We start from the raw sequence: 27069 nt of genomic DNA, 5'->3' as shown, positions 1-27069 counted from the left end.
TAAGACGAGAGCAGGAGGCATAGGCTTGCACAGCTGAAAGCCAAGTGCAAACCTGAAACAGCCTCTCTTTGTTAATCCCAGTAAGGAAGTCCTCCTGACTATCCCCGGCCGACCTGACCGCGCAGTGGTAATCTCGGACCCAATCTTCTTATGTGACCTCTGAACTCTGTCCTCATAGAATTCCTCATTTTACTGTGGACACAATAGTGAAAGGTATTCAAAACACGGCAGTGAGCTACCTCTTTCTGACTAGGCTGGCAAAGATTTTTATATAATAAGCCAATATAGTTTTGGAGAAGCTGTAGAGAAAAAAAAGCAGCTATTCTCTTGAGTTGTTAGTAAGCGCAGAGTATTATCCTCTCTCTAGTGGGAGTCTGGAGAGCTAGAGTAAACTGTAAAATACTTAATTACCCAATTCTGTCCTTTAATTAGACTAGTTAGTATTTAAAGTACAAGAGGAAATTTATAACAACAACACTATATTTGTAAAATTTAAATCTAATCTGATAGTTATCATAAAAGGCCAATTAAATAAGTTATGGCACATATATACAAACATGTACAATGTTCTGAAAGCATGTGAAGGACCTATATACACGGCCATAAAGAATACTACAGGAGAAAACAAAATGAGGTCATCCCCCAAGATGGCAGCCTAATAGTCCTGCAGCTCCTATCCCAGCCATGCTGACAGCCATCAGCCTGGCTCTGCTCCAGCCCCAGAAGGCTGATGATCATTATAAAAACCCTGGAACACTGGCTAGGCACACTAGCCATAGTGCAGTCAGATGTCAGAAGTCCTTGGCCTACAGTAAAAAACTAATGAAATGTGCTCAGTGTTGGCCTTTCCTGCTGTGGCTTTAGCAGGAATGAAATCCCGGCCTAAAAGCCTTGACGCCTGTTGTTTAGTTCAGCCTATTCTCAGATGTGTGATCTGAACTGTGACTGTGACTGTAACTGTGTCTGGTTTGGTCTAAAATCTAAAATGAATAGTGAGACTCCAAGAGACTATTACATTTCAAACAATGAACTAAATACCTAATCTTGCCTATGAGTACCTCTTTCTTTTATTGTCTGTGTATGACCTTTTTCTATCAAGAACTAATTATGGGTATGCTGGAGAACTGGCTGCTCTTCCGGAGATCCTGGGTTCAATTCACAGCACCCACTTGGTGGTTCACAACCATCTGTAACTCTAGTCCCATAGATCCAAAGCCCTTTTCTGATATACAGACAAACATGCAGACAAAACACCCATACACATAAAATAAATAAAGCTTTAAGAGAAAAAGTACAGGCTGGAGAGATGGCTCAGTGGTTAAGAGCTCTGACTGCTCTTCTAGAGGTCCTGAGTTCAATTCCCAGCAACCACATGGTGGCTCACAATCAACTGTAATGAGATCTGATGCCCTTTTCTGTGTGTCTGAAGTCAGCTACAGTGTACGTATATATAATAAATAAATAAATCTTAAAAAAAAAAGAAAAAGTACACTTTGGTAGCTTACACACTACACACACACGTACACACACACACACACACACAAAAGCATAACTACGGTTCATGCTGGCAAAATACCCACATGCATAAAATAAATCTAAGGAAAAAAGTTTTTTAAAATAACTAATTATAGCACATAAAAATAGATTCTTATGTATAGTACGATAAACCCGACATGTATCATATGGTCCTGGCTGTGTAAAATTCTAGTTTTACACAAGATGAAGGATGACAAATAGAATATTCATGATAATATTTTAGTGAACTCTAAGTGGTACAATTTGGAAATTTTAACATTTTTCTTTTTAAAAAGATTTACTTATTTGTTTTTACTTATTTTTAATAACATTGCTAATGAGTTTAGATATAGTAGATTTTTTATTAATTCGTTATTTATTTTATATGCTCTGGTATTTTGCCAACATGTATGTCTGTTGGAAGGTGTCAGGTTCTAATATGTATGAATATTTTGGCTGCATTTATGTAAGTATATTGCACATGCGCCTGGAGCAGCCAGGAGGGAGCATTAGATCCTCTGGAACCAAAGTTGCCAACTGATTTAAGCCACTCTGTGGGAGCTGGGAACCCACCCAGGTCCTCTCCAAAAAAGCAGCCAGCATTCTTAACTGCTGAGCCAACTCTAAAGCTACCCAAATTTTCCCCCTTTTATGTATCCATGTATAATGTGGATTTTTTTAAATCAATTCTTTTTTGCAACAACAAAGTAGCAAATTTTTAAAAAAGACTTTGAAAAATGCAAACAAAAAGCTGGTAAGACAGTGCTGGTTAAGGCAGTGCACTCCTGTGACCCTAGCACGGGCATCGAGGCAGGAGAGTGAGGTCATCCTTGGTCACGGTTAGAAGCCAGCATAAACTATGAGACATGTTTCAAGGGGGAAAAGCCAGTAAATAATTCCATTTTAAAAAATAATTCAGAGGAAAAGAAGATGAGGACAAGAGAAAGAAAAACAAATTTTGCTTAAAATCCCATTATGAAACCTACTATTTATATGCTAATAAAAAACAGTAATGAAGCACTATGATATCAGGTACAGTTAAAGATTCATTTAAAATAACCTCTGGAATCATTTTTAAGTAGCCATCTTTTTAATTCAGAGGAAGTTATTGGCTACATTGTCAAACCCAGAACGTCAGAGCTGATGCAGAAAGACTGTCTGAGTCTGTGGCCAGCAGGCAGTCTGTCTCAAAAAAGAAAAAAAAAGAAAAAAAAAAAAAAAAGAGTCTATCAAAATGAATGAGAACTCCTTACATCTGAATTATACCCACAACTGGATATCTTCCTAACAAAGAGGACTGAAATGAAAATAATTTAAATGATTTACTGTAGTCTTTACATTCAAATATGGAGAAGTATATCAGTGGTGGTGGTGCACCCCTTTTATTGCAGTACTCGGGAGGCAGAGGCAGGCAGATCTTTGAGCTCGAGGCCAGTATGGTCTACAAAGTGAGTTTCAGGACAGCCGTGGTTATACAGAGAAACCCTGTCTCAAAAAACAACAAACAAAGCACATCTAGAGATGTGCGCATTTGCAGGGTAGTCTGACTAGAATTACAGAGGGGCCTCCTCAGACCGGTGGTTCTGAAAGCACCTGGTGAGATTTCTCCTTGTGCACCTCTGGAGAGATCTCCGCCTCTCAGTCCAGGCTCCACCTCCCAACCCAGGCTCTGGTCTCTGGTAGTGTTTGATTTACAGCTCTCACCTCTTCAAGCTTCTTCTCGATTTCCTTAAAAATGAGATTTGCCTTGAATCCATCCCCTGCAGAGCTGGTGGGAGCAGCTGAAATCTGGTGCGTTCTGAAGGAGCTGTAGAAGGATCAGTGTCAGTTCTGGGAGTCACAGAAGTACTTGGGTTGTCAACATTTAGGTAACAGTAACTTTCAAAAAGCCCAAGAACAGAGATGTTGCAACTCTTATCTCAAGAAAATCTTCACTAAGTATATAAAACAATTACCCAACTCCACTCCACAGCAAATACTAAGTTCCTACAAGGTAAAGCCACCCTCCTGAAACTTAAAGCCAAGACCATTAACAAGCAAAAACAAGCAAACAAGCATACAGTTACCTGAAGAAAAGAAACCAAGTGGCCGCTAGAGGGAGGGGACACCTATTGCAGATAGTGGTGACAGGGAGAGCCCCTCTAGGGAGGTAATACTTACATTACACCTTCAATTACTAAATGAACCAGCCCTATAAAGAGTTTCACTGGGGAAGCCATGCTAGCCTGAAGGAACTCAGGTATAAAGGTGGAAAAGGAAACGCAGGAAGACTAAAGGAGGTCCTCGGTGCTGTGGTCACAGCACAGGAGAAAAGCTGGTTCTGAGAGACCTCGGCAGAGAACAAAACTGGGCCTCCCAGTCAGTGGGGTTGGGTTTCTTTTTGTCACTGGTGCAGGCAGAGGAGCTTAGGAGATTCAGGAGGGAAACACAGCATCCACTCCCAGTACTGCTTCTCTTTCCACCCCCCACCCCCATATACTGCTCCTTTTCTTCTTGCCCTCTTTCTTATCCTCCCCAACCCTCTCTCTCTGTGGGAATTGAACCCAGGGCCTAGTACAAACTAAGCACAATTTACCAAGGAGCTTAAGTCCCATCCTCTTTCAGTCACTTCAAAACCATCTAACTTGGTGTGGTGGTACATGCCTGTAGTCCCCAGTGCTTGGGAGGGAGTCTGGAGGATTGAGTTCAAGGCCAACCTTGGCTACATAATTTCAAGCTAACTAGGCTCCCTAATAAGATCCTGTCTCAGAAAAAGAAATAGGCATAGCATTGTGTGTCTTTAATCCCAGCATTTGAGAGACAGAGGCAAGTAGATCTCTGCTCCACATGGGCGTTCCAGGCTGCCCAAGAATACATAGTGAGAAAAGAGAAAGGATGGAAGAAAAAAACAGTTGTTAAACACAAGCAACATCAAGTGACGGCCTGCGACATGAAAGGCAATAGCATTCAAGGCGATCTGAGAGGTAAGTTCCACTACTATCTTATTAAAGCAAGGAGAGGGACCTCAAGGGTAGAAAGAGCTGGTATGATCAAAGAAAAAAGACCAGCATGACCAGCACAGTAAATGAGGAGACAACGACACAGTATGGAGGTGGAGACCAGGCAGAAGACACAGGCTACCCAAAGCTAGGAATCTGGGAAGCCACGGAGACAGCAACATCAAGTAGAAGAGTGGGTGGTGACAACCCCCGCAACAGTGCATGCACTGACTCAGAGAGAACATGAGAACAGGTGAGTGAAGGGAACGGATTCAAGAGAAGAGCAGAACCTGCAGCCTTTGTCGCTGGGGCGAGGGACATGGAAAGAGGGTAGAAAGGATGTCTCAGGGGTTTGGGGGCGTCCAGGAGTGGCAGGGGATGAGGAAGAGTGAAGTGGGAGCAGAGGACTGGTGGTCAGCCTCAGCTGTGGACAGGGATCCAGGCTAGATCAAGTGGGGTAACCATGAGCGGAATCAAGTGTTGAAATCCTGGAATGGAGTACAGAGAAGACTGCCTCCAGGACAATGGGCTTTGGAATCCATTACTTAGAGGTCTGAGAACCAGTGCTGACTCACTCAGAAATCAGGCAAAGTGTCACAGAAGCCTAGAGCAGAGAAGTCTAGGAGATAAAAGTCAAGTATGTCAAAACACTACCAGAAGGTCAAGTACTCGGAATACAGATCCCCTCTTATGGGACAGTGAACTGAATCCAGCTCTGAACGTGATAGACAGGAAGCTTTCTGTGGGAGCCACAGGAAGGGACTGTCTTGTGCCTGCGCCCAGAAGGAATGCTCCATTTCTTTAAGAGGTTACTCAAGACAGTCCCGTAAACTAAGATCTTCTGCAATATTTTAAGTGTGTTAGGCTATGCACTGCTATCTCTGGCTGTGCCAGCACTTGGGAGGTAGAGGCAGGAGGATTGAAAGTTGAAGATCATCCTCAGGTACATAGTGAGTTCATAGCCATCTTGGGCTAAATGAGACCATATCTCAAAACATTAAACAACAAAACTCCCACGTCACAAAAAACTTCATCATCCAAACTTCTTTTAACTGCACAGTCAGCTACGACACATATTTTTAGAATACTAAACAGTTATCACTGTCATACAGCTCTAAAATCTCATCTTATAAAACTGAAACTCTGGAACCAGAGAGATAGTTCAAGCAGTTAAGGGCACCGGCTGCTCTTCCAGAGGACCCAGGTTCAGTTCCCAGCAACCACATGGTGGCTCACAAGTGTCTGTAACTCCAGTTCCGTGGAATCCAATTCACTCTGCAGACGGTACCTGACATACACATAAAATAAGTGAATCTTAAGAAAAAAACAGTTTCATGTAGTGGTGTATGCCTTTAATCCCAACACTTCAGAGACAGAGGCAGGTAAATAAATCTCAAAGCCACCCTAGGCTATAGCAAGATCCACAGCAGCCAGGGCTGCATAGTGCAAGCCTGTCATTCATAAATAAATTAGTTAGTTAGTTAGTTAGTTCGTTAGTTGTTAGTTAGTTAGCTGTTAGTTAGTTGGTAGCTTGGCTTTTAATCTTTAATCATCATCCTGCCCTCTTTCACACTAGCCACACCTCGACTTTATCAGGTAAAATAACTGACCCAGGCAGCCCAGAAGGGTACAAAGTATCTGGCCTATGTGGCAGGTCCAGGACATGTTTGCGAAGGTCAAGGCTCTTTTTTTGTTTGGTAAAGCTCACCATGCTATTGATTAACCAACTTTTTGTCTAGATTAGGGAAAAAAAAACCCGAAAAATACTGTCATTATTTTCTGAACATCCTTCCTTGCAAGTCACTTGATACATGTCCTGTTTAAAAAAAAAATGAATAATAACATAAACTGAGATATATCTTTCACACACAAAAAAATGTTTTTGATGATTTCTTTTCGTTTTATTGTTTGCTTTGTTTTGTTTTGCTGTGTTACCCAGGCTAGCTCAAGTGATCTCCCCCTCAGCCTTCCAAGTTCTTGGAATACAGGCACACAGATACCATCATGCTGAGAGTCTCACAATTTTAGATGCAAAATTTTAGTAGAAATTTAATTGTGATTGGCTCTTACTTGAATTTGGTAAGTTTATTTGGTAAGGCATACAAGTTTATTGAACTAAATCTACCACAGGTAATGTTGGAAAGGGCTTAATGATTAATTTAAAGTCAAGGTCACCCTTTCCAAACTCCTGACAACTCTAGTTTGTGTTTGGATTCCCACTAGGTAAGTGGGACATTTCACTGAAGGTCCTCCCGGCTCTGTACCAAAGATGTCACGGACTGGGAGTGAAGAGAGAACATGAAAGAGAAACTTGCTAACTGGCAGCTTCTTTAGCTAAACTGTCTACACCCTGATCACCAATGTACCTTCAGGAGTTTGGGTCTGCAGTATCTGGGGTTTTATACAAGGAAGTGTGTCTGGGGAAGCACTGCTCAGTGTTGCAGCCCTGTCCTAGCACACGCAACCCCCTGGATTTAATACCCAGCACAGCGGAAGCACCTAGTGTGTTCAAGGCACATAATAGGCCTTTCTTCAGAAAGTGGTGGTTAGGCTAGGCATGGTTGGGAGTCAGAGGCAGGTATAAGGCCTTCCTGGACGACACTGCAAAACTTCACAAAGAAAATGGAGGGAGGGGTCTGGTTGGTAAAGAGCTTTTACAATTCAACAATACCCCAGTTTTTACATTGCGAAGGGCGCTACGAAGATACACAGATTGTGACTAAGCCGCAGAGGAAATGATGTTCAGAAAATGATTAGCTACTGAGGAGATGTGAGCAAAACTGTGAGGTATCCCTTCACACCCACGAGGACTGCTAATAAGGACCAGTGAGGATGAGGGTTAAGAAGAGCCTGGAGCTTCCATACAAACGGGGTAGTGTTCGGTCTCTGAAAATATGTTAAATCAAAGATGCCAGTCATGGAAGAATAATGCCATGTGACTTCCTTTGTATGAAATATGCTGAGCAGGCAAATCCAGGGACAGGGAGCTCGTATGCAGCTGCCAAGCTACAAGTGGGCCAGACTGGAAGTGAGAGCATGGGGAGAGGGGGGAGTGAAAATGTTCTAAAATTATTACCTGTTCTGCTCAGAGAGGGTTATGAATTCATGTAAGAACTGGGGAGTAAAGTTCACAGGCAATCTCTAAGTCCCTTTGACCTCAGAGCTGGCGGGTGAGGCCAGGTGACATGACAGATATATGGCCTGGAGAGCTGGTTATGAAACCTCTCCGGGATATGATGGGAAATGCAACCAGGTGACCCTTGACCAAGCTGTGGGCTGTGTCAAGGGCTATTTTCCATGGTGTACTAAAAAGTCAAGGTCACCCTTTCCAAACTCCTGAGTGATACCAGAATTCAGTAAGACCCTTTCAACCACTTACCCAGAGGCACAGACTAGAGGCACAGGGAAGAAGAAAGGCAGAAGCGCTGGGGAATAAATTCAGTTTGCCTGGCAGCTACAGTGTAGGGCAGGTGCACTCTGGTAGTTTTCTGAACTCTAAAATGAATATTTTCAATATTTCCTAAGTGATGGGTTAACAGGCCCAAAACAGGTAGTGTGGTCAAAACCTTAGAAGGGTGCTCTTTCTGGTCACCTCTCCCTCTGTCTGGAAAACAACCACCAAAATAAATAAATAAATAAAACCCATGAAACTAAAGTGACACCATCTACACATGGCATGTAACTAGTTTTCTAAATTCCTGTTCTAACTGCTAACTGGGTATTAACAACACATAAGTTACATAATATTACCCTAAACTTCTATTTAAGGTCAAGCTGAACTAATATAATACATGCACGTGTCTCCTGACAAGGCCTGGGAATGGCAAGAACAAGCAGTCATATTGGTGTCTCTGTATCACTCTCCACTAAAGGAAACCAAGGCTCCTTGAAGAAATGGCCAGGCTAAGGACAAGCCATGGGAAGGACAAGAGGGGCTGCAGACATGGACCCAGATTTGGTTCCCAGAACCACATCTGACAGCTTACAACCACCTATAATTGCAGCTTCAGGGAATATGGAACCTTCACTCACCCGCATACGCAAGCCCAAAGCACGCACACGGAAATACTAAAAATTTAAAAAAGAAAGTAGAAGAAGAGATTGGACTAACTTCCTGAGCCAGAAAAGAGGGAAAGGAAGTACTTATACAGAATTGTGGAGCACAAGGGTCACCTTGAGAGGGTTCCTACTGGCCAAACCAGGGGCAGTCATGGACTGTGACCTCCTGGATAAAATAAGGCCTTGTGATTTCATGCAGTGTATATGAACCACATTTAAAGACGGGGTTGGGGGGGTTCTTCCTTAGAGCAGAGTATCAGTAATTGCAGAAGAGAAAGTTAGAAAATTATCAACGGGAGCTAAAATTTAAAAAATACCCCTGTAATTCGCCTTTTTATGATTTCACTGGCATTCATAAAAAGAGCAAACTACAGAGCAGCAAACAGAGCGGGGGTGGGGTGGGGGGGAGGGAGGTGTTGCTAGAAGGGCAGAGTAAGGGCTGCTGAAAACCTACACAAAGGAAGAAAGAGCTGGCTGGGTGCATGCTCCCAGCACCGTGAGGCAGAGGCAGGTGTATCTCGTGAGTTCACACAGAGTTCCAGGTCAGCCAGAGTTTCATAGTGAGACCCTGTCTCAGCAGAGCGAAACGGAACCAAAGGACCAGGGGAAGCAGGTCGAAAACCATTCTGAACCTTGATGGAGGTGATAATTACAGACTGCACCATTTGCATGTCAGGACTTGCAGGCATAGACTAAAACAGCAAAGCAAGAAGCTCACTGCCTCTAATACAAGGCTAGCCTGGACTACCATGTGAGAAGCAAGAAGCTCACTGCCTCTAATACAAGGCTAGCCTGGACGACCATGTGAGACTGTCTCAAAAAAAAAAAAAAAAAAAAAAAAAAAAAAAAAACAAAACCTGTGGGCAAACTTCCTAATTTTACTCTTTAGAAAATGAAGTATATATACCAATTATACCGACTGTGTTGGTTTTTCATAGCTTGATTTTTTTTTTTCTTTTTACTAAGAAGTTTCATTTGAAAGTGTGACCTGGGTAGTATTCCAGTGTCATCAGCACACAACGGATGGGTCCGATTTAGGAAGAAACAAGATTAGCGCCCTAAGGACTACAAAAGATTCATGGGTATTTCAAAGAAGACACTCTCAAGTTTGAGATGCATCTTAATATTTCAAACAAAAACAAAATTCTGGGCAGAAAAAGAAGAGTGAGAGCAGAGAGAGGAAAACCATCCCAAAGTTTGTAAAAGTTAAGACTATGATAGATAGTGGCCCTATCCTTTATAGAACAAAATGTATAAATAAACAATTAAGTAATTACCAAGAGTTTCAAGAGAAAAAGAGCCCATTAAAAAGCTACAGGGTGGTTAAAGGAGGAAAAACACAGTCAAGGATAATCAACTCAGCTCAGAACGCACCAGACCTCAAAACAGACCCTGAGGTGGTTCACTCATCATGAAAGAGAATTAAAGCAAGAAGAAAAAAGGATTTTGTGGATTAGGGAAGATTCGCTGCTGTATGGTAATGGGGACATGGAGCCAATAAAGGGAAAGATTCAAAAGAGGTACACATAATATCGGGTACAGGAGGTGGTTGAAAACCAAGCACACAGAGGAAAGCTGGGCTTTCGAAAAGGAAGAAGAGGAACACTGAGAGGCTGCAAGGAAGTTGAGGGATCCCAGAAGGCTGGGGCAAGAGGTACCTAGAGACAGATACATCAAAGAGAGGAAGAAAGCAAGACACGGGAATTCAAGCAGCAATGAGGGCTTGTTTCAGAAACACATCTGCCAGGGTCTAACAGCACATGTATTTGACGGCTTTCTCTGAACCAGCAGCCAGAGGCCAAAGGAGAAAGCCAACTGTGAGAAAGGCAACCAAAAGGTGACTTGCCTGCTTTCCCGCAGGCTTGTGGGTCAGCACTCCTGGCTTCGCTGCCTCTTTCTGAACAAAATTTTCCTAAGGTTGCTATGGTTTAAAAACTAAGTCTTAACTTAAAGCCATGTTAAAGAAGTAATGTCATACTTTCCTTTAAATGCTTAAACTGTAGTTGGTTTCTTTGGCTTTTTTTTTTTTTAATGCAAGCGTCACTTATTGTAAACGACGAGGACAAAAGTGACAGAACTTAGAATGTCACTTACCTGGCAGCTTCGGGAAAACCCATTCTGTAGAGGGTGACAACAGCAGCTCCTCCAAGGCCTAAATTGTGCTGCAGAGCCACCTTTGCCCCGGGAACCTGCCTCTTTCCGGCTTCGCCTCTCAGCTGCCAGCAGAGCTCCGCGCACTGAGCCAGACCTGGCGAGTCGAGCACAGAGCGTCCCGGGCCGTGTTAGAGCGCAAACTCCACCCACCTGCCCCAGCGAGCCGCTAGTTGGGACTTCCCGCCAAAGCCAAGCTCGCCTCCGCCTCCGGAGCTTAAAGCCCGAGAATCACAGCTAGTTCCCACGCTAAGAGAATTAGCATTTTAAAAAGACTCGAGTTCAGGAAATCAAGACTTGCTCTCTTCATCCCATTCTTCTCTGGCGTGTTGAAATGGAAAACACAGCGTCCAGCTGCCCACGGTGGCACTCGTTTAATCCTAGCACTCCGGAGACAGAGGCAGGCCACCCTGGTCTACAGTGTGAGTTCCAGGACAGCCAGTGCTACATAGTGAGATTCTGTCTCAAAAAAAAAAAAAAAAAAAAAAAAAAAAAAAAAAAAAAAAAAAAAAAAAAAAAAAAAAAAAAAAAAAAAAAAAAAAAAAAAAAAAAAAAAAAAAAAAAAAAAAAAAAAAAAAAAAAAAAAAAAAAAAAAAAAAAAAAAAAAAAAAAAAAAAAAAAAAAAAAAAAAAAAAAAAAAAAAAAAAAAAAAAAAAAAAAAAAAAAAAAAAAAAAAAAAAAAAAAAAAATTGAGATGGGAATATTTTGAAAAGCAGTGAGCTCAAATTCAAATCGAACTCAAGAAGTGGGAAAGGGAAAATGAAGTGGGAGTAGGTAGCGATCTGTAACACAAAGAATGTTTGAAATAGAAGGAATCCTTATTTTATATTTACTTAAAATACACGTAATACATATAAATGTATGTGGATATATACATACACATATGTATACATTGTTATATTGTTTGTTTAAGTGAAGTTATGCCACATTTCTAATAAAAAGTCCTGTGCCAGGCATAAGAAATCTCCTTTTGAATTGTTGGTCAGGAGAGCTCAAGCTTGATTTCATCCCAGAAGTCAAAGGTAAGTGTTTATTGCTAAAGACAGCACACACTTGAACACCAGACTGGAGAAGTCGAGATGGATCTACTCCAAAAGCCTCCTTCCTGAGAACTAGCTTCCATAGTACCAGAAGGTGCTATGCTATATAAGCTGGAAGGGGGAGGAGGGACGGGATCAATAGTCCTGATCTGCTGTGGAGCCTGTGAACCACAAAAATAACTAGCACAGCAAAATATCTAAAGGTGCAATAGTGACACTTACATCCCTCCCACCGCACCCCCATCCTGCAGACAAGGTTTCTCTGTATATCCTTGTCTGTCCTAGAATGAGTTCTGTAGACCTGGCTGGCCTAGAACTCATAGAGATCTGCCTGCCTCCCAAAGTGCTGGGATTAAAGGCATGTACTACCAATGCCCAGCTGATACTTGCATCTTGATGGTAAATACACACACTCACATAATTAAAAATAAGCCAGGGTGGAGTTGGGGGAGGCATGCTTTTAACCCCAGCACTCAGGAGGCAGAGGCAGGCGGATCTCTGAGTTTGAAGCCATCCTGATCTACAGAGTGAGCTCCAGAACAGCCAGGGCTATGCAAATAAACGCTGTCTTGAATAAACAAATATACGAATAAAATAAATAAATAAGTGGAATAAAAATAAATCTCACAAAAGACTCAGATTATATGTGAAGGGCATAACAGTCCCAGAAGGCAGACTCTGGCGAATGGAAGATGCATGCAGTACTTCTCTGAGCATCCGTGACAAACTTTCATAGGGAAATGGTTCCACAGAAGAGAGAAATTAATAAAACTGCCTATCCGTTTTTTAAATGATAATAAATGAACCGAAGGAGAAACAAAAGAACACGGCAGCAAGGCAGTGCACACACTGCAGCTACCTGGTACTCAGTGTGCCCTCCTGGCCCAACCCTCGTTTATCTGTTTTCTGGAAGCCTTTGGTACCCAGGGCCTTCTGCATCCTAAACAAATGTTTGGCTGTAAAGTGACAGTAAGTGCCATATCCTGCAATGGCCCCTGTACCCTCACACACTGTCTTCCTCTCTCTTCCCCCAACACAACATCTAGCTTTTCTACTTCCTACTGTATCATAAGCTTATGGAATCTGGGTGTTTCACTGTCATTTATTGTTGGGTGTCTGAAGCAGGGTTTCTCTCTGTAGCCCTGGCTGTCCTGTCTCTCTATAGACCAGGCTGGCCTCAATTGACTCACAGATATCCTTCTGCCTCTGCCTCCTGACTGCTGAGATTAAAGGTGAGCATCACCAAGCCCAGCGGAAATTTTGAGTTTTAAACTATAAATGAAATCAGTTAGCTAGTAAGTACATTGTTAATTGCAACTCCTCTATTGTGAGAGCTGCAAGAACTTACAATCGTCCACTCATCAGTAAGACACTATAAGATAATAAACATCTTTACACCACCATCTGTCTTCACAGAAATAAACCAGTATTTTACACAGAATTTTACCAGTAAGTCACCTTAGAAACTCCAATACAGAAGTTGTCATTTTTCAGTAAAGACCTAACAGTCAAAGTGATTAATTTTTCGTGGGCAGGGGAGCCATGGTAAAATTCTAATTTCGGGACTCCTAGTCCAGTTCTCTCAGGAGAAAATGAGTCCCGTGCTGAGGAGGAACAATCTCACTTGGCGAGTCTACTAAGACCTCTGTGAGGAGACATCTTGTTAGCTAAGTGCACTGCACCTAACGGAAAATCAAATGACTGCAGTTCAAAAGCATGAAGAGCTCCAGTCACCATCTGAGTTCAAAGAAGACAAGCATACTGAAATCACAGACTTCAGCCACTCATGGTGGTTCACAGCTATGGTCCCAGCATTTGTGAGGGGCAGGTAGGGGGACTGCTTCAAGTTTAAGGTCATCCTGAATCACATAGTGAGTTCCAGGCCAACCTGAGTCAGGACTGTCTCAAACAATTAAAACGAGGGTCAGAAAGATGGCTCAGCAGATAAAGACACATGCCACCATGCTAGATGACCTGACTGTGATCCCCAGGACTCACATAAAATTGGAGAGAGCGAGCCGGTTCTCTCACATTGTCCTATGATCTCCACTCGTGTGCCATGGACCACGAATGTGCACACATACGTTCACAAAAACAAACAAACAAAACAAAAACCAGATCAGGGCCTAAAGTATAATTCTGACAAGGATGCATTGTCACCTGTGGCACCCAGTGGGTGTCCCTTGGAGATGAGGCCTCCACTAGGGTTTATGACCCACTTTCCTCCGTAAGTGTTGTCCCCTCTGTCCACCAGTGCTCCACCTTGTCCTGTGGAAGAAAAAGTTAATGTTCACAAATGTTAAAATAATACATTGGACAGATGCCATGTTTACTTAACTCTTCCACATAGCCAAGGATTTCTTAATATAAACATTTCCTAAGAGCCTAATAAATTGTTACAAATGCTTTAAGTGTTGAGTAATGATATTGAGAAATAAAGGCTTATCTTTCAAGAATGCTTTGCATGAAATAAGCACTTGGTAGTTCCTAATAGCCCTGTGGCTTCCAAATTGCCCCAACTGTAACAGAAAAAAACTAATGTGGTCAAAATAAATACTCTGCAACATTTTAACTAAAATTTATAGCTTCAAAAGTTGTAATTTTCCAAAATGAATTTCCTCTCTTGTTTCAGCTGTAATACAGTGTGATATATACATGTTTTAAAAATTTATTTATTATATATAAGTACACTATAGTTGTCTTCAGACACACCAGAAGAGAGCATCAGATCCTATTACAGATGGTTGTGAGCTACCATGTGTTTGTTGGGATCTGAACTCAGGACCTCTGGAAGAGCAGTCAGTGCTCTTAACTGCTGAGCCATCTCTCCAGCTCGATATATACATTTTTTTTTTTTAAATTAAAAAACAGTGTGCTGGCTGTGGTGGTAGATGCCTTTAATCTCAGCACTTGGGAGGCAGAGGCAGGTAGAGCTCTGAGTTTGAGGCTAGCCTGGCCTACTGAGCAAATTTCAGGATAGCCAGGGCTCCGCAGAGAAACTCTGTCTTGAAAAGCAAAAACAAAAGAGCAAGACTGGAGGTGCATTTTGGGTAGCGTGCTTACCTAGTGTGCATGTGTCCCAGTGTTTGCTTCTAGCACAACAAAACTCAAAAGAAGGAAAACAAAACAAACAAGCAACAAAAAAAAAAACCTTACTTTCATGAAATTAAGGAGAAAGACTGAAGGGGTTGGGGATTTAGCTCAGTGGTAGAGCGCTTGCCTAGCAAGCGCAAGGCCCTGGGTTCGGTCCCCAGCTCCGAAAAAAAAAAAGGAGAAAGACTGAAGACACTGTTGAACCATAAAGGTTAAAAAAAAAAAAAAAAAAAAAAAAAAAAAAAAAGAGGCTTCACAGCCATAGGAGAGATGGCTCAAGAGCTCACCTTTTTACCACAGCACAGAGGCAGGCAGCTCTCTATGAGTTAGGGCTAACCTAGTCTACCTAGTGAGTTCTAGACCAGTCATGGCTATGTATTGAGACCCTATCTTAAACCAAAACCCAAACGAAAAACAACTACAAATTCATTTCATGTGTTTCATGGCCTCCACATTGCCTGTAATGATCTGTTCACTATTTGGGAGTGGTTACAAAATAAACAGAAGCACATGAATTATATAAGGTGTTCCTCCGGATGCTCTTCTGACGGAATAATACGATCTGGGAGCCCCAGATGTGATGATGGTCTGGGTGCAGTCCCAATAACAGTATGCTGAGTAGGGTTGGGGATTTAGCTCAGTGGTAGAGCGCTTGCTAGGCCCTGGGTTCGGTCCCCAGCTCCGAAAAAAAGAAAAGAGAAAAAAAACCAAAAAACAGTATGCTGAGTAGCCACACCACGGAAAGAAGGAAGAGAGTTTGGGAAAGTGGGAACAAGGAAGAGAGCCCTGGAGAAGTCACATGGGGCTTTGGACACAGGCCCCTGAGGGACACAAGTCGGGGGTGCTTGAACAAGGAGGCACTGTAACTGTAGGAGAGGAGGCACAGACCCTGGGTAGAGAGTTAAAGAGACAACATTTGGCCTGCATCTCTGTCGGGGAGAAGCTAGTAGGCTTTGCAGAGAGATAGGACAGTGGCCAGCTTCTAACACAACCATCTGCTTCTTATAGTGAAGAGACTGGAGGTGCCCAGGCAGCCTTAGGGGCTGGCTGTGAGAGGACCACAACCCAAGGAGCCATGCTGGCAGTGATAAGGTCTGGCAAGATGTGGTGCACTCAGAATTTATTTGAAGGCAGGGTAGGAGCCAGCAGGATTCAAAGATGGATTTGGTGGGGGCAGTGTGAGAAAGGTGACTGAAGATTGAGTGTGGGGAAGCTAAAGGATGACTCAGCAGTTAAAAGCTGAGCTTGCAACAAACTGGTACCCAGAAACAGACTTGGGCAGTTGACAACTTCCTGTAACCAAGGGATCCAACATCCTTTTCTGGCCTTTGTAGGTGGCTCTACACATGCATGCACATTCAATCATGCACAGGGGCACACAATCAATCAATCAATCAATAAAACAAATCTTTAAGAAGAATGGTTTTCCAGTTTCCAGTGTGGTCAACTGAAGGATGTCCAAGTTGGAGGAAGAAGTTTGGGAAACATTAGAACTCCAGTTCTGAACTTAGGTTTGAGATACAGACAAGCCACCGAAAAGCAAATAGCGTGTGCGCATGAGCACGCACACACACACACACACACACACACACACACACACACACACTGCTACTCACAGCTACCTGAGGACTGCAAAGCAAACAAAAGCAGGAAGATTAGCAAGTGAAGTCTCAGGGAAGCTGCCGCACAAGGCTGGATTCATTATGCTTCCTCAGGCTGTCCTTGTCAGTTCTGCACAAGTGAACTGCATCCCAGGACAGCACAGCATGTCCACAAAGGTAGTGTTCTAGAACTAAGTCTGTCCCCCTTCCTCTACACCCCACCCCCTACTCCCGACACACACACTTTTGGCTGTTTGAGACAGTCAAAAGTATCCCAGACTAACCTTGAACTCCAGATCCTCCTTTCTCTGCCTCCCAAGCGCTGGGATTACAGGTATGCAGCACCACCCCACTGAAACCCCACCTTTGTACCAAGAGAACCAGGAAAACAAACTCCACAGGCTGGACAGTCAGCACTGAAGGCCACAGTAGAGAGAGTCAGAACAGAGCCCCGCTGTCTCCCTAATTCTGAACGTAGACTTATACCTAGAGAATGAGTCTGAGGCTCACCCCAAAGCTACAGATGCATGGGATGGCCCCAAACCAACACAGTACAGGCTCAGGAACTAAACAAGAGGCATCCACTGCCACCTCAGAAGGCAAGTCAGAATTTGTGAGGACAAACTGGGCTGACTCTGGCTAAATCACAAACAATGTGGAGCTGGAGAGAGAACTCAGTGAACATTACTACACTTGAGGACTGAGTTTGGTCCCCAGTACCCACATAAAAAGCTGGATGTGGTGTGTGTGTTTGTAATCCTAGTGCTGAGGATGCAGAGATGAGCAATTTCCTGGGTCTCACTGGCCAGCCTGACTGCCCTAAAACCAGGGAGCCCCAGGTCCCAGCAAGAGACTTTCCAGAGGATGTTAAACAAAGTAACATTCATGTGTTCAGGATGCCATCTAAAATTATCCTACAAAGAATCTGAAAAAAAAAAATGTAACCAACGCCCAAGAGGGAAAGACCCTGGACAAAGGCCAAACCCCAAATTCCAGACTACAAAGTTATCAAGAGCTTTCAAGTTGACACTGGAGCTGCAAGGTGAAGGAGACTCGGGATATAAACACCAAGACAGGAGTTCTCAGCAGAGCCAAGAAGCAAGAAAATGAATCCAATAGATTTTTAAAAGTGAATTCTTCGAAATAAAACAGAGTCCAGATGTGGTAGAGCAAGCCTAGGAGGCCAGCACACAAGGTGCAGAGGCTGCAAGGTCAAGGCCGGCTCTGTGATAGCGAACTCCAGAAAAGCTACACACACAGGCCCTGCTTCTTTGTTCATTTATTCATTTATTTTTTTCCAGTACCAGAGATTGAACTCAGGATCTCCTGTATGTAAGCCAAACACTGCTCACTGAGCTAATATCCCCAGCCTGAGATCTGTCTCCATAAAGAAAGGAAAGGAGAAAAAGAAGAAAAGGACATCCTACCACTCTGGAAGCTGAAGCAAGAAGCTTGTAGGAAAAGAAAGAAAGAAAGAAAGAGGAAGGAGAGAGAGGGAGGGAGGGAGGGAGGGAGGGAGGGAGGGAGGGAGGCAAAGAGAGAAAAGAAAAAAAGAGAGGTAAAAAAAATTATTTAAAAAAAAAAGGAAAGAAAAAGTCTTACTCCAGTGACTTGGAGCAGAAAGGAGATTTAAAAATGAACAGATGGCTGGGCAGTGATGGTGCCCACCTTTAATCCCAGCACTCAGGAAACAGAGGCAGGTGGATATTTGAATTTAAAGCCAACTATGTCTACAGAATAAACCCAGGACAGCCAAGGCTACACAAGAAAACCCTGCCTCAACCCCCGCCTCTCCCCCAAAGGAAAAGAACTAGGTTTGATCACTAATACTACAAAAACAAAGAACAAGTGTCACAGACTCATGGGATAATATGAAAGGCTCTAAAACAGATGTCGTGGTGATCCCAGAATGATCCCAGAACATAAGGCAAAGATGGGGCATTTGCCTCAGCATGAACAAGTCTCGGGGTTAGCTCTCCAGAACTGAAGGACCAGGAAGGATGGTTCTCAGCTTCCCAGAGCTTGGGAGGAGGTGAGGACATGGGGACCAGGAGGCCACATCCATTCTGTACTATCTCAGAAAAGAAAAGTAGGAAAAGAAGAGGGAAGATGCTAAAAGAAAGTCTTCGGGCTAAAGAAATGAATGAGAGGAAAGACCCCCGAGTGCTGGAGAAATGGCTGTGAATGAGAGGAAAGACCCCGAGTGCTGGAGAAATGGGTGTGATTAAAGCACATACAGGCTAGGCCTAGTGGTGCACACCTTTAATCCTAAAAGATAAAAGTTTTAAAGTTGCCCCCCTAGACACAAAGTTTAGAGCAGAAAAAGAAAACAGGTTAGGCCCCAGAATTGTATGTTCCAAGAAGCCTCTCCTAGGGCTATAGAATGGATAATTACATTGGCCAGCTCAACAGCTTCCTCCCAGAAACTAGCTGACCATAAATCTTAGAGGACAATCTTGAGAAGCAGGAAACAACTTTTCCTAGGAACTAGCGGACCATGAAGTTAAACAATCTGAGAAGTAAGAGACAGCTTCTCCTAGGAAACAATCTTGGGAGACAGAGAGTTCTTCCTTGTGATTTTTCACTGTTATTCTATGACGCCATCCCTGCCCCCTCAGGTTGTGGTTTCTCCCTTTAAATACCTCTTCTCCCAGCCTCTCGGGGTCGAACTCCACTGCCCCTGCGTGGGATACGAGTCTCGACCCCAGTGCACTGGTTGCTATCGATAAACCTCATGTAATTACAACAAGGACGGTCTTGTGTGAGTTCTTGGGGGGTTGCGTCATCCCGAGACTTGAGTGAGGGTCTCCCCACTCCGGGGGTCTTTCAATCCCAGCACTCAGGAGGCAGAGGCCAGGGGATCTCTGTGAGTTCGATGCCAGCCTGGTCTACACAGTGATTTCCAGGTCAGTGTATTGAGACCCTGTCTCCAAAACAGAGAGAGACTGTGGAACATTAAGCCCTAAATGGAATGTCTCCCATCAAATCCCTCCCCTCAGGGCAGAGGAACTCACCCACTTCCACTCCCCAATGCCAAGGAAGGTGAAAGAACGTAGGAGCCAGAGTGAATGGAGAACGCCAAGAAAACAGGCCCTCCAAATCCACATGGTCAGAGCTCATAGGAACTCACAGACTGAGGCAGCATGCACAGGTCTGCTCAGGTCTGCACAGGTCTATGTATATACTGGCTTCCAGGTTAGCGTTTCTATAGGATTCCTGAGTGTACAGATTCCTGATTCTTGGGCCTCCTCTAGTGTTCTTTTCCTTCAGTTGGTTTGCCCTGCCCAACTCCAGTGTAGCTTTGTGTTATCTTACTTATTTTACTTTGTACTTTATTTTGCACTTAAAAAGAAAAATCACATACAGTCTTGCAGAGGACCCAGGCATGGTTCCCAGCACCCACATGGCAGCTCACAACCAGCTTTAACTCCAGTTCCAGGAGATCCAACGCCCTCTTCTGGTTTCCTCGGGCAATAAGCATACACGTGATATATATATATATATATATATATATATATATATATATATATGTACATGCAGGCAAAACACATAGAATAAAAGGAAAAATAAAGAAGAAACAACACGGGCCTTGTGTTGGGGGCTGGGCTGATTCTGAGGCTTTCTCAGAGACCCCGATGAAAAAAGCAAAAGAGAATGCTAATTCGGTATCCTAGCCCAGAGGCAGAGAGGAATGGGACAAGGAATATATGGGTTTTGGTTTCCGGGAACCTGGCTTTTTCCCCAGAAGAGACGGGAGTTACCTGAGTGTACTCAGGATGCTGTGCAGTCTGTGATGCTCTTGAGACCACCTGTGTTTGTACAATAGCTTGATTAGCTCCTGCTGACTTCATCCCCCCATTGTATACAGCTTTCTGCACACTGTGTTCACTTCTGCATACCATAAGTAAAATGCTATACTTCTTAACTGTCCGCATGAGCCATCAGCTTGTACGAGACCTCCTGATCCCAAACGTTCTGTGTGCTCTAATTTCTCACCCCTTGGCCCTCCTCTCAGGAGCCTGTCACTGAAGAATAACCTGCCAGTCTAGGTCAGTCTTGGGCTGGGATAAAGTATTGTGACACAAACATAAAGACCATTGGATTTGAAACCCCAGATCCAATGCCCTCTACTGGTTTCCTTGGCCATGTAAAAGCCCAGAGCCCTACAGCAAAACGGGAAGTAGAGATAAGAGAATGTCCAGGAGCTCGCAAGCAGTAAGAGAGCGGCATTGTCTCAAAAAGAAGACAGTCCTCTGACCTCCACAGGCATGCTACAGGCTCTTCTGCGTATGCACAAACACAAGATCTTCAAGAGTGAAGAAAGCAATGGAAATTATACATATCTAGGTAAATATGAAAAACCTTTTCTTAATGCCTTCAAATGACAATGAAAGAAAATTATTTCATCACGTTCATTTTTCAGTCCAAACAGATGTGATATATATGACAGCTATAAGAAAAAGATCAGTGAAGGCAGAGAGATGTTGGCCGGATAATGGGCCTCTATGGTGCCAAGGTTTCTCCTTTGCATGCGAAGAGTCCCCATATTATCTCCAAGGAGACTAAAGGTAACGTACACACATGTGACCTTGGAGCCGCAACTCCTAGCTGTGAGATTTTTTTTTTTTTAAAGATTTATTTAATTTATATGATTACACTGTCACTGTTTTCAGACACACCAGGAGAGGGCATCAGATCTCATTACAGATGGTTGTGAGCCACCATGTGGTTGCTGGGAATTGAACTCAGGACCTCTGGAAGAGCAGTCGGAGCTCTTAACCGCTGAGCCATCTCTCCAGCCCTAGCTGTGAGATTTTTACCCCAGGGATTGGTAATGTCTAGAAATACTCTTGGCTGTCACAGCTGTGGGAGGCATTTGTGGCACTCTGTGGGTGTAAAAGGCCAGGAAGACTCGCTGCTGAACACCCTAAGATGTACAAGCTCTACCACAAAATAACACCTCAAATGTCAACAGTGCTGAGACTATCCTAGCCACAGCCACGGGCAGAGAAAAAGAGACGGAGGGGCTAAGGGTGCAGCTAACTTTGCCAGAACTTGGAACACAGAAGCAAAAAGATCAGAAGGTACCTGAGTTGGCTCAGCAGGTAAAGCGCCCGTGTCACAAGCCTGATGGGCCACGTGTGACCCTGCAACCCATACAATGGGGAAAGGAGAAAAGTAGCTCCATGAAGTTGTCCTCTGGCTCCTATGTGCGCTAGGCCACACACAAACCAACACACACAATACACACATGGCTCTTACCTGTTCTAGGTCACACACACTCCAATACACACAATACACACATGGCACTTACGTGTGCTAGGCCAATACACACAATACACACAGTAATCATTAACTAATTACCGAAATCCTGAAATCATGCCAAAATAGCCAGCAGATACATTAAAATAGTATACTAAAAATGTTCAAGTAATGCAAAAGAAGACAGGAGAACAAAGGAAGAAAACAGTATAGAACACAAGTAGAAAACATGATCAAACAGTCGATCTAAACCATATGGACACAGACTAGAAGAAAACATTCACAATGTAACTGACTGTCATTGACATGTATCTAGAATATATATAGTATTTATATACTAATATTATATTACTTATATATTTATTATAAAATATACACAATAAAGACAAATAACAGAACCAAGGGGCAGAGATTTAAATAGATATACAAGACGTGACACACGAAGACATACGATGAGGTGCTGGAGCGATGGCTCAGCAGTTCAGAACACGCAGTGCTCTTCTCCAGGAACCCAGCTTTGATTCCTAACACTCACTTAGGATGACTCCCAACCAGCTGTAACTCCAGCCCTAGGAGAGCTGGTGTTCTTTTTAGACTCCGTGGGCACTGAAGTAACACATTCACATAACCACACACAGGCACTGACGTAGACACAGAAAGATAATAAATATTGTTTTTTTTTAAAGATACACAAATGACCAGTAAGCACAAAAAAGATTTTTCAATGTCATCAGTCATGGGTGGTATGAAAATTGAGATTAAGATACAATTACATCCCCGTGAGCATATGCAACTGATCATCAAGTGTTGACATGGCGAAGCAACTAAAAGTCTCTACTCTGAGGAACGTGGTGTGCTTTAGAAATGAAAAGGAACCCTTCAAACCCACCAACTAATGTTTCTTTCTGCACGTCTATTTAATCACAATTCAAAAATACTTGGGATTGCAGGCCTAATAAATCCTCTTTAAAATGTAACCATACATTCTTAGAACTAATTTGCATAATGTAGATTAAGTACATACTCTGTTATACCAGTGTTTGTGTTGTCCAAGACTGGATGTTCTGAAAACTTTCCTACCACAACATCCGGTTTGAACGATGTGGCATAGTCAACATGCAGGGAAAGGCAATTAGTGACTTGTAGTGTTTAATGATGAAAGTGAGGCCTTCTCAATGGGATTTACACCAGGCCCCTTCAAAGACACTACCTTCTGGACAGAGCCCCAGTGCTTCGTAAGTCAGGAGTTCATTGGTAGAGAAGCAATCGTGAAGCTCTATCACGTCGACATCACTGGGACCCAGGCCGGACTTCTCATAGCACTTCCTGGCAGCTTCTTTACTCATATCATAGCCAACCTATACCAAATCCATTGCCAGGTAAACAAAGGGCATCAACATTTGGCCTTTTAGACAAAGATTTTAAGAGAGCATAACATCAAACATACATAACATGAAAAGCTCAAAATATCACATATATTGAGATCTCAGCGGATTCTGCATTATATAAAACACTCAATAAGATAATATCAAAAAATATACATCTTGAATTTTATACCATAAACTATAAAAGCTTAAATAAGATACTGAAAAAGGACTTAGAATCTGAGATAGCAGTATAGTTGCACTGATGGGGTCATAGCGTATAATTGCACTAGTAGAGGATTTTCAATACATCATTATGAGACAGAAACAGTGAAAAATATAGGACAATTTCTATAGGAAAATATGTAACCTATTTTAGAAGATCATGCAGGATTCAAACCATTTTGCACAGGCCATGTTCAATTTTTATTCAAGGAATAAGGCAAAAATACTATTATAAAGTGTGCTATGAGACAACCTGAGCATAGTGTGTATGCCATAACTCAATTTCATGGTCTTGGCTTTACTGGTCAATGTCATAACACAGAGACAAAATACCTAAGAAAACAACCGAAGAGCCCCAAAAGCTTTTTTTTTTCTGTTTTCTGTTTTAGATAGGATTTCATGTAGCCCAGGCTAGCCTCAAATCCACTGTATAGCCAAGGATGACCTTGTGCTCCTGTTCTTCCTGCCTTACCTCTCAAGTTCTGAGGTTATAGGTGGGTGCAACCTTGCCCCACTGGTAAAACTTAGTCGGATTCATGGTTTTGCAGGTTTCAATCCATGATCACCTGGTGCTAACACACCAGGCCCATTGCAAAGTTAAAAGCAACATCATGGCAGAGTACACATAGTAGAGCAAGACTGTTCACCTCATGAAGGCCAGGAAGCAGACAGAGAGCTAGCTTTTTCAACAATGTCTCTGCCCTGAATCCCACTGAGCTATGAATCCATCGATACCTTAGTACTTTGATTAGGTTTGAGCCCCTATGAACCAATCATCTCCCAAAGACTACCTCAAAACAATGATGGATCAGGGACTAAGTCTCTAATACAGGACCATATAGGGAACAGTTTAGGTCCAAACCAAAGCACTGATTAAGTTACATGGGTATTTCAGATTTGTAGCAAGTGTTAAAAGCTATTTTATGGCTGGGGATTTAGCTCAGTGGTAGAGTGCTTACCTAGGAAAAGGCCCTGGGTTTCCCCAGCCTCAAAAAAAGAACCATAAAAAAAAAAAAAAAAAAGCTATTTTATAAACTATAATTTACCATGCAATTGTTTCTGTGGGCTAAGGGCAAACCATTAATTGTTCAACTCACTTTAGGTCTGAATTCTTACTTTCTCTTGGTTAAAGGCCCACACTTTTAATCCCAGCACCCAGGAGGCAGAGCTAGTAATTTCTGAATTTGAGGCTAGCCTGGTCTACATAGAGAGTTCTTGGACAGTCAGGGCTATGTGGAGAAACCCTTTTTCAACAACAAAACCCAAAACCCCAACCCAGAATGTCTAATGAATTAAAATACCTTACTCATGACTCCAACCTAAATAACATCTGGTTGGCAATGTAGGTGAGGCTAGCCCTGAATTCCTGATCCTCCTTCTTCTATGCCCCAATTACAGGACAATACCAAGTCTATCCCCTTCACAAATCATTACGGATGGGATACAATGAGAACCTTTCTAGATCAAGTTTTTATAATACTTTCCAGAGCCAATGACAATAAAATGCTAGGTTGCAATTTAAAATACTATTTCCTTCATTTGATTTTTTTTTAAAAAAGAATCTCAGACATACCATTTTAATAACACTTTTTTCAAACGTACTGGGCAAGTCAGTCACCATCTCCTGTGCCACAATTTCCACAGCTTTGGACTGCAGGCCATGCTTCTGCACGAACTCCTCACTAGACACAATTGCTGCTGCGGCACCATCTGAGGTGGGACTAATCAGAAGTGAAAATCATTACTTGCACCAGCATCTCCTCGGGTTTCAGACTCAGGAGAAGGAAGACCAAGCATGCTTCCTAGCCAACTCACGTTCTTCTCTGTGATATTTATAGTTAAACTGCAAAAGCTTCCCACTGAGGCTGAGCCTCTAGCAAGACCTCAAATGATCTTCACTGCTCAGTCTGCAGTCTCTCCCTCAAACTCTCACTGGAAGAATCCTGGATATGCATAAGGTGATTTCTGGAGAGTTTCTGTGGAGTAAGTCTAAAAGGCTGCTTGCTGTCTTAATACTATGAAGACACACACCAGGAGCCATCTAGGAGAAGCTAAAAACTAGCAAGTGATCTTCCTGAGATGAGTCCTCCTTGGATTAAAATCTACAATAGGTTTGCTCCTGCAGGCAAGGATTTTTCATTTTAGGAAAGATTCCCACTATTAATAGGTCGTGTGTGTGTGTGTGTGTGTGTGTGTGTGTGTGTGTGTGTGTGTGTGTGTATCTCACTAGGCATTAGCCCAGCCTTTTGAGCAGATTTCTGCAGAACAATGAAGATGCACTGCCTTATAGTGATGCTGTATAGACAAACAGATAATTTCTTAATTCTTAATGATGATCCTATAAGAATTCCTAAAATTATATTAGTAATTATTAAACTCTTTTATAATAGGACTACTATTAAGCCCTCTCTGATAATCAAAACTGCAATGAGAAATCTGCCAGTCTTCAAGTCTCATGAATCAACTGCTTCTGAGACAGCAAGCCAGGCATCTACAACTTAGAGAGCAATCCAAGAGGTTGTAAAACAATTAACCAAAGGTCATACAAAGGGAACTAAGGATCTACTATAGGTGCAAGGACAGAAGATAAAATACTGACAGGGTTTATCTATACAAAACTTCACTAATACCTTAGTCACAAAAATTATGGTTTTTAACTTTCAATGAATCTGTTGAGCTAGTGACAGATACAGAATGTTTAACTAGATAATTATTCTTAATGGATATTCATGTAACACTCTCTGTTGTAAACTTCTTATTCAATTTATGATTTGAATTTATGTTTGAACTTCTAGTGAACTTTTATAAAATTAAAAAAAAAAACTACGCTTGGCAAAACCATGTGATCTATTCTCCTAGGAAAGGAGACTAGGAAAGATTACATTGGAAGATATAACATTGGAGAGAAAGTATTGGGAGTAAGGCATTGGGAGCAAGAGCATTATTATATCAGAGCAGGAGAGAGCAAGATTAGAAGGAAAATGCAGAGTGGAATAACTTAGAAATTTTAAGGCAACTTAAAAATTTAAGAGATCAATATGCGGAATGCAGAGGGGAAGAGGAAACAAGAAGCTACAGAGAGAGCAGAAGGAGCAGGCAAGCTTCTCCTTACCATGGGACAGAACAGGTCTTTTCTTAATAGCAAAGCAAGCACAGTCTTACGAAAGAGAACAAAACTTTCTTCTTACAGACTTGGTTTTAATTTACTTAGCAATAAAAGGGTAGAAGCTTTTTCTTTCTCTATGCAACAAAGATTGGAGCTCATTTTTCATCCAGAATGAGTGAGTTCTTTCTGCACCAGTGCTTGGTCTTAAATATGCATATTTAAGTACAGATGCGTGTGTTTAAGTATGTAATTATGAGATGACTATGTAAACTTGACCCAACTGGTTTAATGGAGATGAATGAATGTATATGTATGAATTTGTATATGAATTTATGTGAGTTTAATCCATATTTGCTTGTGTTTTTCCTTCTGCAAGCATGAGTCTCTTCTCCTGGTTCAATAGAAGCTTATTGCTCCAAACTTCCCACTAGCCTGACAAGTCAGAAGCATTTGGACAAGAGAGAAAAGGCTCTAGCAATTAATCCTTTACTTATCCCGTGCCGTTTTATGATGAGGTGCTAATTGCCAGAGACTGCAGTTTCTGGCCCAAAAGGAACTCAGGCAGATCAGCTACAGTAGCAAAGTGACTTAGACTTAAGATAAACATTTTCTTACTATACAGCAACAGTAAGTATCTAATAAGACCAAGTCTTACCCCACTGGAGCTCCTCCCCC

The 27069-nt window shown here is 42.5% G+C and overlaps 1 protein-coding gene across 1 annotated transcript in view; it reads right to left on the bottom strand.

The window, feature by feature from the left end:
* The window catches only part of Scp2 (sterol carrier protein 2), a 72353-nt gene that overhangs the window by 17798 nt on the left and 27486 nt on the right, over positions 1-27069 (bottom strand). Inside the window, exons 9-13 of the mRNA XM_032900762.1 lie at positions 24862-25009; positions 22910-23057; positions 13904-14011; positions 10647-10800; positions 3220-3322 (exon numbers count right to left, since the gene is read on the bottom strand). Of these exons, the coding sequence (XP_032756653.1) occupies positions 3220-3322; positions 10647-10800; positions 13904-14011; positions 22910-23057; positions 24862-25009 (661 nt within the window). The remainder of the gene's footprint in view (positions 1-3219; positions 3323-10646; positions 10801-13903; positions 14012-22909; positions 23058-24861; positions 25010-27069) is intronic.

The sequence above is a fragment of the Rattus rattus genome, chromosome 1 (genome assembly GCF_011064425.1).
Source record: "Rattus rattus isolate New Zealand chromosome 1, Rrattus_CSIRO_v1, whole genome shotgun sequence".
Lineage (NCBI taxonomy): Eukaryota > Metazoa > Chordata > Mammalia > Rodentia > Muridae > Rattus > Rattus rattus.
Note: the sequence above shows the minus strand (reverse complement) of the source record. Positions and strands in the feature narration are given on the sequence as shown.